Source organism: Phyllobates terribilis, unplaced genomic scaffold, assembly GCF_046119375.1.
Source record: "Phyllobates terribilis strain yellow unplaced genomic scaffold, ASM4611937v1 Scaffold_17__1_contigs__length_24005725, whole genome shotgun sequence".
Taxonomy (NCBI): Eukaryota; Metazoa; Chordata; class Amphibia; order Anura; family Dendrobatidae; genus Phyllobates; species Phyllobates terribilis.
Genome location: NW_027362777.1, coordinates 13,947,515 through 13,964,383, shown reverse-complemented (window position 1 = coordinate 13,964,383; position 16,869 = coordinate 13,947,515). Strand labels below are relative to the sequence as shown.

General features: G+C 45.0%; 1 protein-coding gene across 2 annotated transcripts; it reads left to right on the top strand.

Moving 5' to 3' along the window:
* The first annotated feature begins 1,577 nt into the window (after window positions 1-1,577).
* LOC141176230 (uncharacterized) lies at window positions 1,578-10,016 on the top strand. Of its 2 annotated transcripts, none has more exons than XM_073660215.1 (7): window positions 1,578-1,636; window positions 4,331-4,475; window positions 4,605-4,784; window positions 4,868-4,991; window positions 5,075-5,172; window positions 5,371-5,461; window positions 7,628-10,016. In XM_073660215.1, the coding sequence occupies exons 1-7, from the start codon at window positions 1,611-1,613 to the stop codon at window positions 8,815-8,817; spliced, it is 1,854 nt and encodes a 617-aa protein (XP_073516316.1). In that variant the 5' UTR covers window positions 1,578-1,610; the 3' UTR covers window positions 8,818-10,016. The 2 variants fall into 2 exon arrangements, with proteins under 2 accessions (XP_073516316.1, XP_073516315.1); XM_073660214.1 differs by having other exon boundaries at window positions 1,587-1,636; window positions 4,289-4,475.
* Window positions 10,017-16,869: the final 6,853 nt, after the last annotated feature.

The following is a 16,869-nucleotide window of genomic DNA, read 5'->3' as shown; positions in this document are numbered from 1 at the left end:
ACACACACATGTGCATCTCCCATCTCTCCACTCCTAGTTAATTGTATTTAAAAAAAAATAAAACTTGTTATACTTACCCCCATGCGATCCCTGCAGAATCCTGGCGCTCGTCCAAATCGCTGACAGCAGGTTCTCCTGACTTCCGGCCATGTGACTGCACCGTCACATGACCGGAAGTCAGGGGAATCATGAAGGCGCTGCTGCAACAGCGCAGCTCAGCGCTGAAATGTCCCGGACCCGGCGCATAGCATGGGGCCGGGGGCCCCATGAGGAGAGAGACGCACAAGAGGGGGGCCCCCGAGGGGGCCCCTACCGGCCGGGCCCCATACTGGAGTCAGGGCAGTCATGCCCTGATGGCGGCCCTGCTGGAGGCTGGAGGGGCCCCCTCTCCCTCGGGGCCCCCGTTCAATGAACCGGCTGCACGGGCGGTAGTTCCGCCCCTGAGTAACAGGTTCTTCTCATATTCGAGAAGGTGATTAATCATCCGTAAGGAGCTGTCAGGAGATCTTCCCAACCTTTCATAAACGTCTCATCATCTCTATGTGCATCAGGAAGGACTGGGATTCTCAGACCCCCATATACGATTCTCCTCTGAAAATAAGTTTCAAAACTCGCAATTTCCCACCATGTCCTTATCTGCTGTCTGCAAGTCCTGTAGATATTATCAGAGGAGTTATTCAAATTCCCTTGTGAAGAAGAACTGTGTAGAAAAAACTTGTGTTGCTTTCATACACCTCGTACACGCGGCTCTGCTCCGTACACCTCGTACACGCGGCTCTGCTCCGTACACCTCGCACACACGCGGCTCCACTCCGTACACCTCGTACACACGCGGCTCCGCTCCGTACACCTCGTACACACACGGCTCCGCTCCGTACACCTCGTACACACACGGCTCCGCTCCGTACACCTCGTACACACACGGCTCCGCTCCGTACACCTCGTACACGCGGCTCTGCTCCGTACACCTCGTACACGCGGCTCTGCTCCGTACACCTCGCACACACGCGGCTCCACTCCGTACACCTCGTACACACGCGGCTCCGCTCCGTACACCTCGTACACATGCGACTCCGCTCCTCCGTACGCCTCGTAGACGCGCGGCTCCGCTCCTCCGTACGCCTCGTAGACGCGCGGCTCCGCTCCTCCGTACGCCTTGTAGACGCGCGGCTCCGCTCCTCCGTACGCCTTGTAGACGCGCGGCTCCGCTCCTCCATACGCCTCGTACACGCGCGGCTCCGTACGCCTCGTACACGCGCGGCTCCGTACGCCTCGTACACGCGCGGCTCCGTACGCCTCGAACACGCGCGGCTCTGCTCCGTACACCTCGTACACACACGGCTCTGCTCCGTACACCTCGTACACACGCGGCTCCGCTCCGTACGCCTCGTACACGCGCGGCTCCGCTCCGTACGCCTCGTACACACGCGGCTCTGCTACATCCACACTGTAAACCCCTCCTGACCCCACACATAAACTTCAGCTCATCCAGCACCATGACAACCAGCACAGCAGAGTCCTGCATCCACTGAGGCCCCTGATCATGTGACCCCTGACTCCTCCCCTCCTGTGACCTCATCACAGCTCCTGTGCGCACAGAGCAGCCATATATGTGGTGGCGGCTCTGCAGGTGGAGGTATGTGGAGACCCCTCGTTATTCTCTATGCGGATTATTTCTTCCTCTTCCTTCTATATCGCCGCCATACTCCGCAGCACTGTGCACATTATTATCGCACTCACTATAGTCCTTATTCACACCTGCGATTCCTATCTGTGTGTGCAGTGATTGCGGTTTCCTACTGTCCTCCAGACAGTAATGTCCTCCCCTCTGTACCGGCCACTGTAATAATTCTCCCTTCTCCCCCTGTGACTCCACATGATAATATTCCCCTATTCACCTGCAGCGGCCACAACTCCTCCTGTGTGCCCCCATATATCAGTACTGTCCCCTGTGTGCCCCCATATATCAGTAATGTCCCCTGTGTGCCCCCATATATCAGTAATGTCCCCTGTGTGCCCCCATATATTAGTAATGTCCCCTGTGTGCCCCCATATATTAGTAATGTCGCCTGTGTGCCCCCATATATTAGTAATGTCCCCTGTGTGCCCCCATATATTAGTAATGTCCCCTGTGTGCCCCCATATATTAGTAATGTCCCCTGTGTGCCCCCATATATTAGTAATGTCCTCCTGTGTGCCCCCCTATATTAGTAATGTCCTCCTGTGTGCCCCCCTATATTAGTAATGTCCTCCTGTGTGCCCCCCTATATTAGTAATGTCCCCTGTGTGCCCCCCTATATTAGTAATGTCCCCTGTGTGCCCCCATATATTAGTAATGTCCCCTGTGTGCCCCCCTATATTAGTAATGTCCCCTGTGTGCCCCCATATATTAGTAATGTCCCCTGTGTGCCCCCATATATTAGTAATGTCCCCTGTGTGCCCCCATATATTAGTAATGTCCCCTGTGTGCCCCCATATATTAGTAATGTCCCCTGTGTGCCCCCATATATTAGTAATGTCCGCTGTGCCCCCATATATTAGTAATGTCCCCTGTGTGACCCCATATATTAGTAATGTCGCCTGTGTACCCCCATATATTAGTAATGTCCCCTGTGTGCCCCCATATATTTAGTAATGTCACCTGTGCCCCCATCTATTAGTAATGTCACGGGCCATATACCAGGATGCACTACATGGGACCATTATACTGTGGTGGACTATATGGGACCATTATACTGGGTGGCACTATATGGGGAAGACATTATACTATAGTTCACTATATGGGGCCATGATACTGTGGGGCACATTATTCTGTGGGCCACTGTATGGGGCCATTATACTGTGGGCCACTGTATGGGGCCATTATTCTGTGGGCCACTGTATGGGGCCATTATTCTGTGGGCCACTGTATGGGGCCATTAGACTGTGGGCCACTGTATGGGGCCATTAGACTGTGGGCCACTGTATGGGGCCATTAGACACTGGGGCACTATTTGGGGGGGGCATTAGACACTGGGGCACTATTTGGGGGGGGCATTAGACACTGGGGCACTATATGTCGGGGGCATTAGACACTGGGGCACTATATGGGGGGGTATTATACTATAGTTCACTATATGGGGTCATGATACTGTGGGGCACATTATAGTATGGTGCGCTATATGGGGCCATTAGACACTGGGGCACTGTGTGGGGCCATTATTGTGGGGCACTACATGGGGTTATTATACAGAGGACTTGGTCACTCTGATGAGCGGTGTAGTTACTGAGGTCACTGCTCATCAGAGCCGCCAGGTCTTGTGGAACGCAGTGGGCCCCGGAGTGGCTGCTGCTACGACCTATAGAGTGTCGTCCTCTGAACAAGGCTCCATAGCCTTTGGATGTTGGATTCGGGGATCGTCATGGGAATGCCATGGACTACGTCGGACCTGCATGTTTTTTTTTTTTAAAAAATAAATTGGTGAACCAGGAAGAGTGTCGGGGAGTCTTTCTTCAAATAATTTTTTTTTTTATGTCTGTGTATTTTTTTCTCCATTACTAACCCCAGGGCTTGATGCCAAATGTGTTTTTTGACAATTCACAGCTGACATCAACCTCAACTATCATTACCCCGATTGCCACCGCACCAGGGCAATAGAGAAGAGGTGGGCAAAGCGCGTATTTTCAGGCTGGAAAGGGTCAATAACCAGGATCCTTCTGAGCCTGATATCAGCCCGCAGCTGTCTGCTTCACCTTGCCTGGTTACGAAAAATAGTGGGGTTTTTTTCATTTATTTATTCGGGTAAACACTCTTTAGTGCCACATGAAAGGCACTTAAGTTTATTATATGTAGGGGCTTGTGAAATTATATATAAAAGCATCAAACTTCTGTGTGTGAATCAGACATGAGATCTAACGTGACATAAGATTACAGTCCGGGGAAGACGGGAAACATTCATATAGACGGCCGGTGGAGATGTAGTCAATGATGGACTCTGGCCAAATATCTTTCTAGAGCCGTAGTAGATGATGAATGTGTCGTCCTCATCATGAAGTAGTTATTTCTCATGTTACATGTAATGAATATCTCCTGCAGTATTGCTAATGCCGATTCCAGTGTCGGTAAATAGGACGAGAATTAGCGTTATGGAAGATGAGTCTTTGAGAAACGTGTTCAGCTCCAGACTCCGAGGAAGAAACTGATTTTTGTTTGTGGCCTAAAATATATAGGTTTTATTACTAGATGTAAAGCAGAAAACTAAATACTGTAAAATAATAAATCTCCTCATGTTTCCCTTATTATCTCCAGGATTTTTATGATGTTCCATCGGCTCATTTTCTTCTTGTTCAGGTCAATATCAGATCCTCTCAGTGAAGATCTTCTATGTAAGAGTATTTTCCTGATTCTCCCATCAAAGATGGATATGGATAGAGACAAGATGGCGGAGAGAATATTACACCTCACCCTAGAGATCCTTTTCCGTCTTACTGGAGAGGTGAGAGATTCTGATGACATCACATTACATCATTCTTATATATGGGAATAACAGATGGACAGAACTGGAAAGGTGAGGACTCTGGAAATGTCTGGAGTGAGATTTATTAATGTGTCTCTCCATAACCAGGATTACACAGTAGTGAAGAAGACCTCTAGTGAGCGCTGTCAGGACCCTGTGTCTGAGGGATGGGGAAGACCCCTGAGCCCAATCACGAGGCCTCCATCTCACCCCCTGATACATGAGGACATCAATGACCAGAAGATCCTAGAGCTCATCTACAAGATGATTGAGCTGCTGACTGGAGAGGTGACACTGCTGGGAATGCTGGGACATTAGACAGTAACGCTATGAAGGGATTGGGGGGATGACGGTATCATTGTATGTGTCAGGTTCCTATAAGGTGTCAGGATGTCGCTGTTTATTTCTCCATGGAGGAGTGGGAGTATATAGAAGAACACAAATATCTGTACAAGGACGTCATGATTGAGGTTCCCCAGCCCCTCACATCACCAGGTAATAGATAGGACTAAATACACACGGCCTATAATTATCTGTATGTAAAGAATGAATTCAGTCCCTGTATGTGTTTCCTCCAGATCTATCCAGTAAGAGGACAACACCAGAGAGATGTCCCCGTCCTCTTCTTCCACAGGACTGTAAACAAGAAGATCCCAGTGTTCCTCGGGATCATCAGGTAGATGGAGAGATGGTGTCATGAGATGTCCCCTATGATGTGTAGACGGCTGTGAAGGTCTTGTGTTCAGTCTTGTTTTATCCACCAGTATTATATGTTTTATACTCGTGTAGTGAGAACGGTGGAGATGTCAGGATTAGAGCTGATCATAGATGTGACTTCTCCATCTGTCTGTGACTTTTACAATATTTGTTTCAGGGTGAAGATCTGACCTATATTAATACTACAGAAACATATGTGAGGAGTGATGAGCGGTGTAAACAGGAGATTCCTACCGATAACCATCCAGGTGAGTAGTAACCACTAAATGCAGAGAAGTCACCGATTCTCCTCAGTCACCGGCTGTGGCTGCTTTATCGGTGGTGTAGTCCGGCCGTATCACAATCATGTGATCACCATTTTACCTCTTGACCACAACATTCTCCTTCACCCAAAACTGTTCGAATGACTTTGGGCATTGAAAGCCCTTTTCTATAGAATTTACAACCTGGAGGATCCACCTACCCCCTGTTGGCTTCCTAGAATCCTGATATCTTATTGGATGAATCTCCCTTCTCTCCCTTCTGTGCTGCTGAATGTGCTCATATGGTCCCTACAAGACCTGGTCCAGTCTTTCTGGCCAAACTTCACTTTTATGATCGACAACATTAAGTGTGCAGTGAGGAACAAGTGTGAATTTCTGTACAATAACAAGAGTTTCCCTTTATCCTGATTTTACACTTTATTTTAAAACCAACTAACTTCATACAGGATTGTGATAGACTACATAAAAAACATTACACCTGTGCCATGATATATCTCTAAGCTGTGCGTGGCTGATGGCTGTAATATACATTTATTCACGCCTGCAGGAGATGTGTTGGCTCGAGCCCTGGTTTCATGGATTCACTCCACGTCATAAATTCCATTATGTTTTCAATCCTAAGGAATTCAGATTACTGCACAATCTCTCCTGAAATGGGGGCGCTAATACTTTCTCTACTCTTCTGGTCAGGACTCGTAGTAGCTCCAGTGGTCCACCATAAATGAATAAAGTCCGGTTTAGTGTTGGTGTCCTCCCCCCCCCATACATAAAATTTTGTTGGAGATGTAACATTTTTTTATTCCATATCTTTCTTTACAGCTTAATTCTGTGTGATAGTTTGATTGTGGTGGGATCGGCCTGCCGAACTTATGTATGTCTGTAACTCCCTGGTAGTCTTTAAAAAAAAAAAAAAAAGTCTCCATTGCCTCTTCCAAATGCCCTTACGATAGTTTAGATAGCTAAGAGCAACGGAGCCCCATACTCCAATTACCCAGAGAGGTTTCACCACTAGTTACTATTTACTGATGAAGACTGTTGAGTTTGATCATTTCAATAGATGTGTCATTGTCTATACTCACACTTTTTGACTGCACTAGTTAGTGTCCAAAATAGGGATTGCCTTGCCCATCACCCTTTTACCCCTCTACATGGATCTGGACTTGCACCCCTAGGCTTGGGCCATGGTGTTACCTGCTGTTCTTTGGTGTGAGATGGGAAGAAGAATCGTCATGTAGCCGGGTCAGAGCCAAGGGCTGGACAGAACCTGCATCACCCAGAGCTTCTGGCTCTGATGTCTCCTCCATTACCAGCGCCGCCTGCAGAATGAATAAGGTGACAGAGGCAGATGTCGCAGGAGCAGATCCCAGAGAAAATGGGAGATGCCTTTTGCAGAAGCCCTAAAATAACAAAATTGCTGAAAACCAGAGCAGTAGAAATCCACATAAGTGACTCCATTTTGGAAATTATAACCCTCAGTGATATAATCTATAGGAGTAGTGACTATTTTGACTCCACAGGCACTTTCCTGAAATTAGCATGCAGTGGATGTTGGAGAAAGAAAATTGCAAATATACCATTTTATTACCCAACACATAGTGCCCAGATTGTGCTCCAGGAGACATACACCGTAAATTAAGTGGGTTCTTCTCACTATAGTAATGCCGAATACATGGATGATAAATGTGGTTTGGGCGCACTGCAAGGCTCAGAAGCGAGGGGGAGATTTCAATTTGGGAGAGTGGATATTGCTGGATTGGGTTATGGAAGCCATGTTACCTTTCAAGAGCCTTTGAGCCACTAATGGTGTAGAAACCTTTGGTTTTCCACTGACACATGATGTACCTGAGTGGGGGCTTGTTTTTTGTGAGATGAGTAGAAGTTTTTATTGGTATTATTTTCGCCTACATAACATTGTTTGGTGGCTTTTTATTCCATATTTGGGAGGCAAAATGAACAAACAGTTGGACACCATGCTCTACTGGTTCATCCTATGAGGTTTTCTATTAGACTGTAAACTGTCATTGTCTTGATGAATAATTCAATATTTTACATAACTTGCCATTTTTACAGACAGTTTAAGTAGAAATGTTCAAAAATATACAATTCAAGGATATTTTATTCTAAAATAATAATTGGTTTTATTCTTGGCAGATGACTGTACCAGGAGTTCAGAAGAACAGCTGACATCTTCAATTTTTAAATCAGATGATCTTGAGATCCCACAGGATACAATTGAAGTGAATGCCATTACTCCGGATATACCATCATCCCTTCACAGCAAAGATCTGTCATCTGATCATTTGAAAGAGGCCCTGTCTTCTGATTCATTACCGACTACTAAGGAAAATCAAAGTCACAAAATAAGCATTAAAAAACAAACTGCTCCTAAAGCAAAGAAGCCATTTTCACATTCAGAATGTGGAAATAATTTTCCCCTCAAAAAATCTATTCTTAAACATCAAAAAATTCATACGACAGAGAATAGCTTTGCATGTTCCAAGTGTGGGAAATGTTTTAACCAGAAATCAGATTTCGTTAAGCACCAGAGAATTCACACAGGGGAGAAGCCTTTTTCCTGTTCAGAATGTGGGAAATGTTTTAACTCGACAGCACAGCTTAATTACCACCAGAGAACCCACACAGGGGAGAAGCCATTTTCCTGTTCAGAATGTGGGAAAAGTTTTAACTCGACAGCACAGCTTAATTACCACCAGAGAACCCACACAGGGGAGAAGCCATATTCCTGTTCAGAATGTGGGAAATGTTTTAACCATAAATCAAATTTTATTACGCACCAGAAAAGTCACACAGGGGAGAAACCATTTTCCTGTTTAGAATGTGGAAAAAGTTTTGTGAGAGAATCATATCTTTTAAGTCACCAAATAATTCACACAGGGGAGAAGCCATTTTCATGTTCAGAATGTGGTAAATGTTTTAACCAGAAATCAAATTTTGTTACGCACCAGAAAAGTCACACAGGGGAGAAACCATTTTCCTGTTTAGAATGTGGAAAAAGTTTTGTGAACAAATCATATCTTTTAAGTCACCAAATAATTCACACAGGGGAGAAGCCATTTTCATGTTCAGAATGTGGGAAATGTTTTAACCATAAATCAAATCTTGTTACGCACCAGAAAAGTCACACAGGGGAGAAACCATTTTCATGTTTGGAATGTGGAAAATGTTTTAAACTGAAAGCGCATCTTAATAGACACCAGAAAATTCACACAGGGGAGAAGCCATTTTCATGTTCAGAATGTGGAAAATGTTTTGTGAAGAAAACAAGCCTTCTTAGTCACCAGACAACCCACACAGTGAAGAAGCCTTTTTCATGTAATTAATGTGGGAAATGTTTTACACGGAATCAACTTTTAATAAACATCAGAGAAGTCACACAGGGGAGAAGCCTTTTTCATGTTCAGAATGTTGGAAATGTTTTAACTGAAAATTGTATCTTCTTAAAGGAGTTGTCCACTACTACTGCCAACTCCAGAACCAGGCAGTAAGAACTAACACTGGCATTACATAAGTGTCAGAGGTGAGCTTATATAGCAGTGGCCAACACTGAACAGCTGAGACAATCCAGGTAGGAAAGCTCCGGGAGCGTCAACTGAACAGATTAACCCTTGCACTGCTAGCAAGGAAAAAACTGCACTTTTGAATATGATGGTGAAGTACTTTTAACCAGTGCAGAAGTACATGAAACCAGGCACCGCAGTCTTCTGGCCCCTCTCTGTCGCAGTAACCCAGGGACTCTAACTGTGAAATTGCAATCACTATTAAGCCTCAGCCCTAAAGTACACCACATATTTAAGTTCTGCTGGTATTTTTTTGGGAAAAAGGTAACAATTTTAATGGAAGTGGTCATCAGAACATGATACCTGACCAACCTAGGTGGGGGGATGTGTTAGGGGTCCTATTACCTTACCCTGGGCTGCAGAATTAAGAATCAACCTTGATTCTTGTTTTAATAATAACACATGAAGATTTCCAAATTGTGGAGGGACCTTGACCTTTTCTATTCCTGCAAAACACTTCAGATCAGCATTATCATGCATGTGTCTTCTAAGTGGAGAAGCTCCCTTTCCAGTGATTATAGAGCGATAATGTTCGGAAAAAGGTCATATAGTTTTACCTTTGTTATAGAATTTACATGGGGAGATGACGTATACCACATGCTTAGTTCTACATGACACAAAGTCCTTCACATGTCAGGTCAATGGTCCTAAGCGGAAGCTTTTATCTGTGATCTGCAGGTGGCAGAACGAAGTTTCTCTAGCCAGTTACCTGTATTGTGTTCAGTTCTGTTTCTGACTATTAAATCTCCCAATTTACTACTTCTACATGAAGATAGGGGTTTAGTATTGGCTTTCTCGTTTAGCTCTTTGTCACTTTCTATCAGGTGTCCGTTTTGTCTTATAGCTGTATGGATCACCTTATCCATTGCTTTGTGTTTGACAGTTAAAGTTAACCTCTCTACGGTACTCTGCTTTTTCTTATCTTTCTGTTTTAATAAATCTTTTTGATTTTTTTTTACTGACTCTGTCTGTTCATTTAGTAGGGGTAATGGATAACCTCGACTAAGAAAATTTATGCAGAAGTTACTTTGATTGAGCACTGCGCATGATCAAAGTACGTTCCTGATGCCTGGTGACTCGGACATCAAGTCACCATGGCAACTACCGGGAGCCAGCACAGACAGCGCGAGATGCCGGAGAGAAGATAAGAGGGGCGTGCTTACCTCCCCTTGCTCCCGGAATGCCGTGATCGACTTCAATCGCAGCATTTCGGGGGTTAATGTGCCAGGAGCGGGGTGGCACCGCTCCTGGCACACAGCACCGGCAGCGATCGCCCTGCACAGCTTGTGTGCGTGCGTGATCACATGGTGCGTAATAGCAGTAGTCCAATAGGCTCAGGACACAGGGACGTACCATTGCTGACAATGTTAGAGAGGGGTTTTAATGTACATTCAATTGCCGTTTTTTGGGGGAATTCTATCAATGTTAAAATAAAATTCTGTCATTCAGTGTCATATAAAGTCTTCAGGAATTCACCAGAGTCTTTTAGATATGGTGGAGTATTTGTTAACAATGGTCTCAGCAGCCAGTCGAGATATTTTGAAAGTGGTTCCATTTCAGAACCAATCACTGAGATTATCGGACTGCCAGGAGATGAGGTTAAGGATTTGTGCACTTTGAGTACATAGTACCAGTATTTTTCAACCTTTTTCTGAAAAACATACGGAGTTGAATTTTATATTTATTAGTAGGATCATCCGGCAAAAGAACATATGTGGAGTCATCCATTAATTGTCTGTGTGCCTCTGAGATATACCATATGATACCCTGGTATGGGGGAGGTCTGCTGCTGACACTGTTATAGGGTTAATGTACCCCAATTCTATACTAATATCCCCCATCCTGATATATATATGTCCCCATCCAGACATATATGATTCCCATGTTGGTATATATGGTCCCCCATCCAGGTATACACACACAGCTCCGCTCCAGAGCTCCTCTTGCACGCTCGGCTCTGCTCCGTACGCCTCGTACCCGCGCGGCTCTGCTCCGTACGCCTCGTACCCGCGCGGCTCCGCTCCGTACGCCTCGTACCCGCGCGGCTCCGCTCCGTACGCCTCCGCTCCGTACGCCTCGTACCCGCGCGGCTCCGCTCCGTACGCCTCGTACCCGCGCGGCTCAGCTCCGTACGCCTTGTACCCGCGCGGCTCAGCTCCGTACGCCCCGTACCCGCGCGGCTCCGCTCCGTACGCCCCGTACACGCGCGGCTCTGCTACATCCACACTGTAAACCCCTCCTGACCCCACACATAAACTTCAGCTCATCCAGCACCATGACAACCAGCACAGCAGAGTCCTGCATCCACTGAGGCCCCTGATCATGTGACCCCTGACTCCTCCCCTCCTGTGACCTCATCACAGCTCCTGTGCGCACAGAGCAGCCATATATGTGGTGGCGGCTCTGCAGGTGGAGGTATGTGGAGATCCCCTGTTAGTCTCTATTATTTCTTCCTCTTCCTTCTATGTCGCCTCCATACTCCTCAGTGCTGTACACACATTATTATCATCGTCCCCATCGGGCCTCACTCTCGCCTTAGTCTTTCTTCACACCTGTTCACATTCACCATTTGACATAAATACACTTTCTCCATCTGTGTAATGATGGTTTTCGTCCATTTTTATGAATATTTAACCCCTTGGCATCAGGCGATTTAAAGTTTTTGTGCTTTAGAACTAAATTCATTTTAAAATGTACTGACAAAAGAAAAAAAAAATTCTGCAATTTCTTTAACACCTTAACCCCCGAGGGTGGTTTGCACGTTAATGACCAGGCCAATTTTTACAATTCTGACCACTGTCACTTTATGAGGTAATTACTCTGGAACGCTTCAACGGATCCCCCTGATTCTGAGATTGTTTTTTCGGGACATATTGTACTTCATGATTGTGGTAAAATTTCTTCGATATAACTTGCGTTTATTTGTGAAAAAATCGGAAATTTGGCTAAAATTTTGAAAATTTTGCAATTTTCAAACTTTGAATTTTCATGCCCTTAAATCCGAGAGATATGTCACACAAAAGAGTTAATAAATAACATTTCCCACATGTTTACTTTACATCAGCACAATTTTGGAACCAAAATTTTTTTTTGTTAGGGAGCTATAAGGGTTAAAAGTTGACCAGCGATTTCTCATTTTTCCAACAAAATTTACAAAACCATTTTTTTAGGGACCACATCACATTTGAAGTCACTTTGAGGGGTCTTTATGACAGAAAATACCCAAAAGTGACACCATTCTAAAAACTGCACCCCTCAAGGTGCTCAAAACCACATTCAAGAACTTTATTAACCCTTCAGGTGCTTCACAGGAATTTTTGGAATGTGGAAGAAAAAAATGAACATTTAACTTTTTTCACAAAAATGTTACTTTAGACCCAATTTTTTTTATTTTCGCAGGGGTAACAGGAAAAAATGGACCCCCAAAATTTGTTGTGCAATTTCCCCTGGGCACGCAGATACCCCATATGTGGGGAAAAAACATTGTTGGGGCGCACGGCAGGGCTCGGAAAGGAAGGAGCGCATTTGACTTTTTGATTGTAAAATTTGCTTGAATAATTAGCGGACGCCATGTTGCGTTTAGAGATCCCCTGATGTGCCTAAACAGTGGAAACCCCCCACAAGTGACTCCATTTTGGAAACTAGACCCCTTAGGGAACTTATCTAGATGGGTGGTGAGCATTTTGAACCCCCAGGTGCTTCACAAATTAATCCATAAAAATGAAAAAGTATTTTTTTTCCCACTTTTTCATTTTTACGAATCAATTTGTGAAGTACCTGGGGGTTCCAAGTGCTCACTATGCATCTAGATAGGTGCCTTGCGTGGTCTAGTTTTCAAAATGGGGTCACTTGTGGGGGAGCTCCAATGTTTAGGCACACAGGGGCTCTCCAAACGCAACATGATGTCCGCTAACAATTTGAGCCGATTTTCCATTCAATTTGTTAGCGGACACCATGTCGCGTTTGGAGAGCCCCTGATGTGCCTAAACAGTGGAAACCCCCCACGAGTGACCCCATTTTGGAAACTAGACCCCTCAAGGATTTTATCAAGGGTTATAGTGAACATTTTGAACCCACAGGTACAACACAGAATTTGATAACATTAGGTCATCATATTGAATAAGTTGTCATTAGTCTTGAGCGCAAGTGCTCACTACTTGAGTTTGCATCGGGTACTCAGGTATGCACCATGTATCACGGGTGCTCAAGTGACATGCTCGAGTCCCTGCCCCGCATGTTTCACGGTTATTAGACACCCCCCAAAAAAACATGCGATGATCGCTCGTGCATGGCAGGCAATCCCCGCAAAGTTTTTTTTGGCCACGAAGCATATGGGGGCGGAGATTTGAGCATGTCACTCAAATACCCACGATACTCAATGCATACCAGAGCACCCGATGCAAACTCAAGTAGCGAGCACTTGCGCTCAACACTAGTCGCAATATCGTCATCTTTTTTTCTTACTTTTGAAAAAAATCACAACCCCAACCCCAGCCCTAACCCGAGAGTTTATTTTTTACGCCGTTCCTCGTGCGGTATAAGTGATTAGACGACTTTATTCTTCGGGTCGGTGCGATTACTGCGATACTAGAATCATATGGGGTTTTTATGATTGACAGCTGTCACACACTAAAAGACACATTTTTTGTAAAATCTAGTTTTTGCATCGCCATATTTTGAGAGCTATAATTTTTCCATATTTTGGCCGACAGAGTCATGTGATGGCTTGTTTTTTGCGGGATGAGTTGAAGTTTTTATTGATGCCATTTTCAGGCACGTGACATTTTTTGATCGCTTTTTATTCCGATTTTTGGGAGGCAGAATAAACAAAAACCAACAATTCAGGAATCTTTTATTTTTTATTTTTTTATTCTGTTCCACGTGTGGTAAAATTGATAAGGTAGCTTTATTCTTTGGGTCAGTACGTTTACAGCAGTACCACATTTATATAGTTTTTCTATGTTTTCAACTTTTACATAACAAAAGCTATTTTATAGAAAAAATTATTTTTTAGCATCGCTTTATTCTGAGAGCTATAACTTTTTTATTTTTCGGCTGATAGAGCTGTATGGTGGCTTGTTTTTTGCGGGACGAGATGACGTTTTCAGCGGTACCATTTTTATTTATATTCGTCTTTTTGATCGCGTGTTATTCCATTTTTTGTTTGGCGGTATGGTGATAAAGCATTGTTTTTTGCTTCGTTTTTTATTTTTTACCGTGTTCACTGAAGGGGTTAACTAGTGGGACATTTTTATAGGTCAGGTCGTTCCGGACGCGGCGATACCAAATATGTGTACTTTTATTGCTTTTTTTTTTTTTCATAATAATATTTTTTGATGGGTACATTATATTTTTATTTTTGGTGGATTATTTTTTGTATTATTTTTTTTATATTTTTACAATTTTTTTTTTTTTTTTTTCCACTTTCTGACAGTTTTTTTTACTTTTTTACTTTGTTCCACTATGGGACTTTCACTTTTTTTTCTCTGATCGCCTGCATGGCACAGGAATGGAGCACCATCCCTGTGCTGTGCAGTCTGTCAGCGCTGGACAGGGACAAGATAATTTGAAAATGCACTGCGCATGTCCAAAAAATCTTCCTGCTGTCTGGTGACCCTGATGTTGTCATGACGACATTGGGTCGTCATGGCAACACCCTGGAAGCCGCGGCAGACAGCGCTGGAGGCCGGAAGAGGAGGTGAGTATACAGATCACCTCCCCTTAGCCACCGCAATGCTGCGATCGACTTCGATCGCAGCATTGCGGGGGTTAATGTGCCGGGACCGGTGCGGGACTGCTCCCTGCACATAGCACCGGGTGTCAGCTGTGACAATCAGCTGACACCCGGCGGCGATCGCGCCCGCACATCCTGTGTGCGGGCGCGATCGCCATGACGTACTAATATGTCCCAGGCTCTTAAAGCCCAGGACACAGATGCGTATTAGTGTGTCATCGGTTGTAAAGGGGTTAAATGTCCAGTGTGAATGAGCGGTGTGAAGACACGGGGATCAGTGGGTGCTCTTGTCTGCTGGCCCGGCTGTCTTTAGAAAGACCACATGGACTAGGGCTCAAGACATCTCTGAGGGTTCAGCAATGGTCAATGGAGCCGATCTGTATTCCTCCAGCTGGGGCTGTAGTCCCCTAAGCTGACATGCTGTAGAATGACACCGAATAGAGGCAGAGACCCCCTTTTTATAGATCACAATTGTCCTTACAGCCATCATTCACAGGTCAAGGGTCAGGGTTGAAGGTGGAAAGAGATTGTTTGTTTGAGCATTTAATCTACTTGCATAGTTTGTCCTCCATTCTTCAGCAAATCAACAAATCCCTGGACCAGTATAATACGTAATCAGCATGTTATCAAACAGTATTGCTCCATGACCCTATCTTTTTAAGATTTGCAGACAATAAGTTGTAGTACATCTTAACTCAATTGTTAACATTCAGGATTATTCAAACAATAGTCTGTGTTAATCAACCAAAGAAGAACACAAGTTAAAAAGTCAACATAAAAATAGAGGTATATTGCTCTTGACCATCAGAAAGTATGTCTAGCATAATTAAGAAGAAAAGCTGTGTCGTCACATGCGCCGATTCTCCCGGTTGGTGTGATACCAAATTTAAGAAGAATTTATTATTATTCAGTGGTTAAAATAAAATAAAAGGGGAAGGATTTAAAATGTTTATTGTTTTTTACATATATTTTTATATTTTCAATTATTCCCCATTCGGCAGCTTGCACATCCCCCCCCCCTCCCCCTCCCACTTCCATAGAGCCATAACCATCCATTGTGGCTTAGATTCAGGGGCTAGCTGGCATGTTATATCCTGGGGTTACAAGCCCTAGCCCATGAGAAGCGGCCTATCGCTAAAGGCCACCATCCACATTGGACTACAGTTAGGCGAATCGATGGGATCTGCCAACAGTCTAATGTGTATGGGCGCTTTCCTATTCTTATGAATAAGATGAGAGAAAAGGATCCGAAACTTTGGATTTCTGAGGGCTGATTCTTTTGTTCACAGGGAGATAAGCGAATGCTAGAGCAGCTCTCTCATAGAGAACACAGAAGCTTGAGGCAGAGACGAATGTTCTAGTGTATGCGATCTGGGCTGCTTTGGCGGCTTCCTTTGGCTCCTGGTCCAGCACAAACTGTCGCACTTCCACAGGGCAAAGATGAAGAAACTGGTCCTTCACCATCAGATCTTTCAGGTCCTCAAAAGTGATGACTGACAGTCCTTGGACCCACATCACTGTAGCTGTCATGTGGTCCACGCTATATGGCTCTGAACTTTTTCCGGTATGCCTCCGGAGTCAGCTGGTACTTTTTAATCAGGGCCTGCTTGATGGCCTCATAGTCTCCATCGTGGGCTCGAGGGAGAGAAGCAAACACTTCCAGAGCTTTTCCTCTGAGTCCTGGAGTTATATCTGGTCCACTGGTCCTCGAGCAGCTGGTACTGTCTGCAGGCTTTTTCAAATCTCAGCAGAAATATGTCCAAGACCCTCTTCTTTTCCATTACAGGAATATGCTCGAGATGGGGTTTAAAGCTGTTGGCACTGTTGCACTCATGGCTATGTATGGGGGATGGCTCCTTCTGAATCCAGGCTAGCTTCAGTGAGGACAGACGCTCGTCTTGGGCGTGTCGCTTAGCAGCCTCTCCGTCAGCTTGGGCCTGTCGCTCAGCAGCCTCTCGGTGAGCTTGGGCCTGTCACTCAGCAGCCTCTCGGTCAGCTTGGGCCTGTCACTCAGCTCTCTCAGCCTCTCAGAATTTCATGATCAACTGCAGTCATCCATCACAATCGTCTGCCGCGAGCTG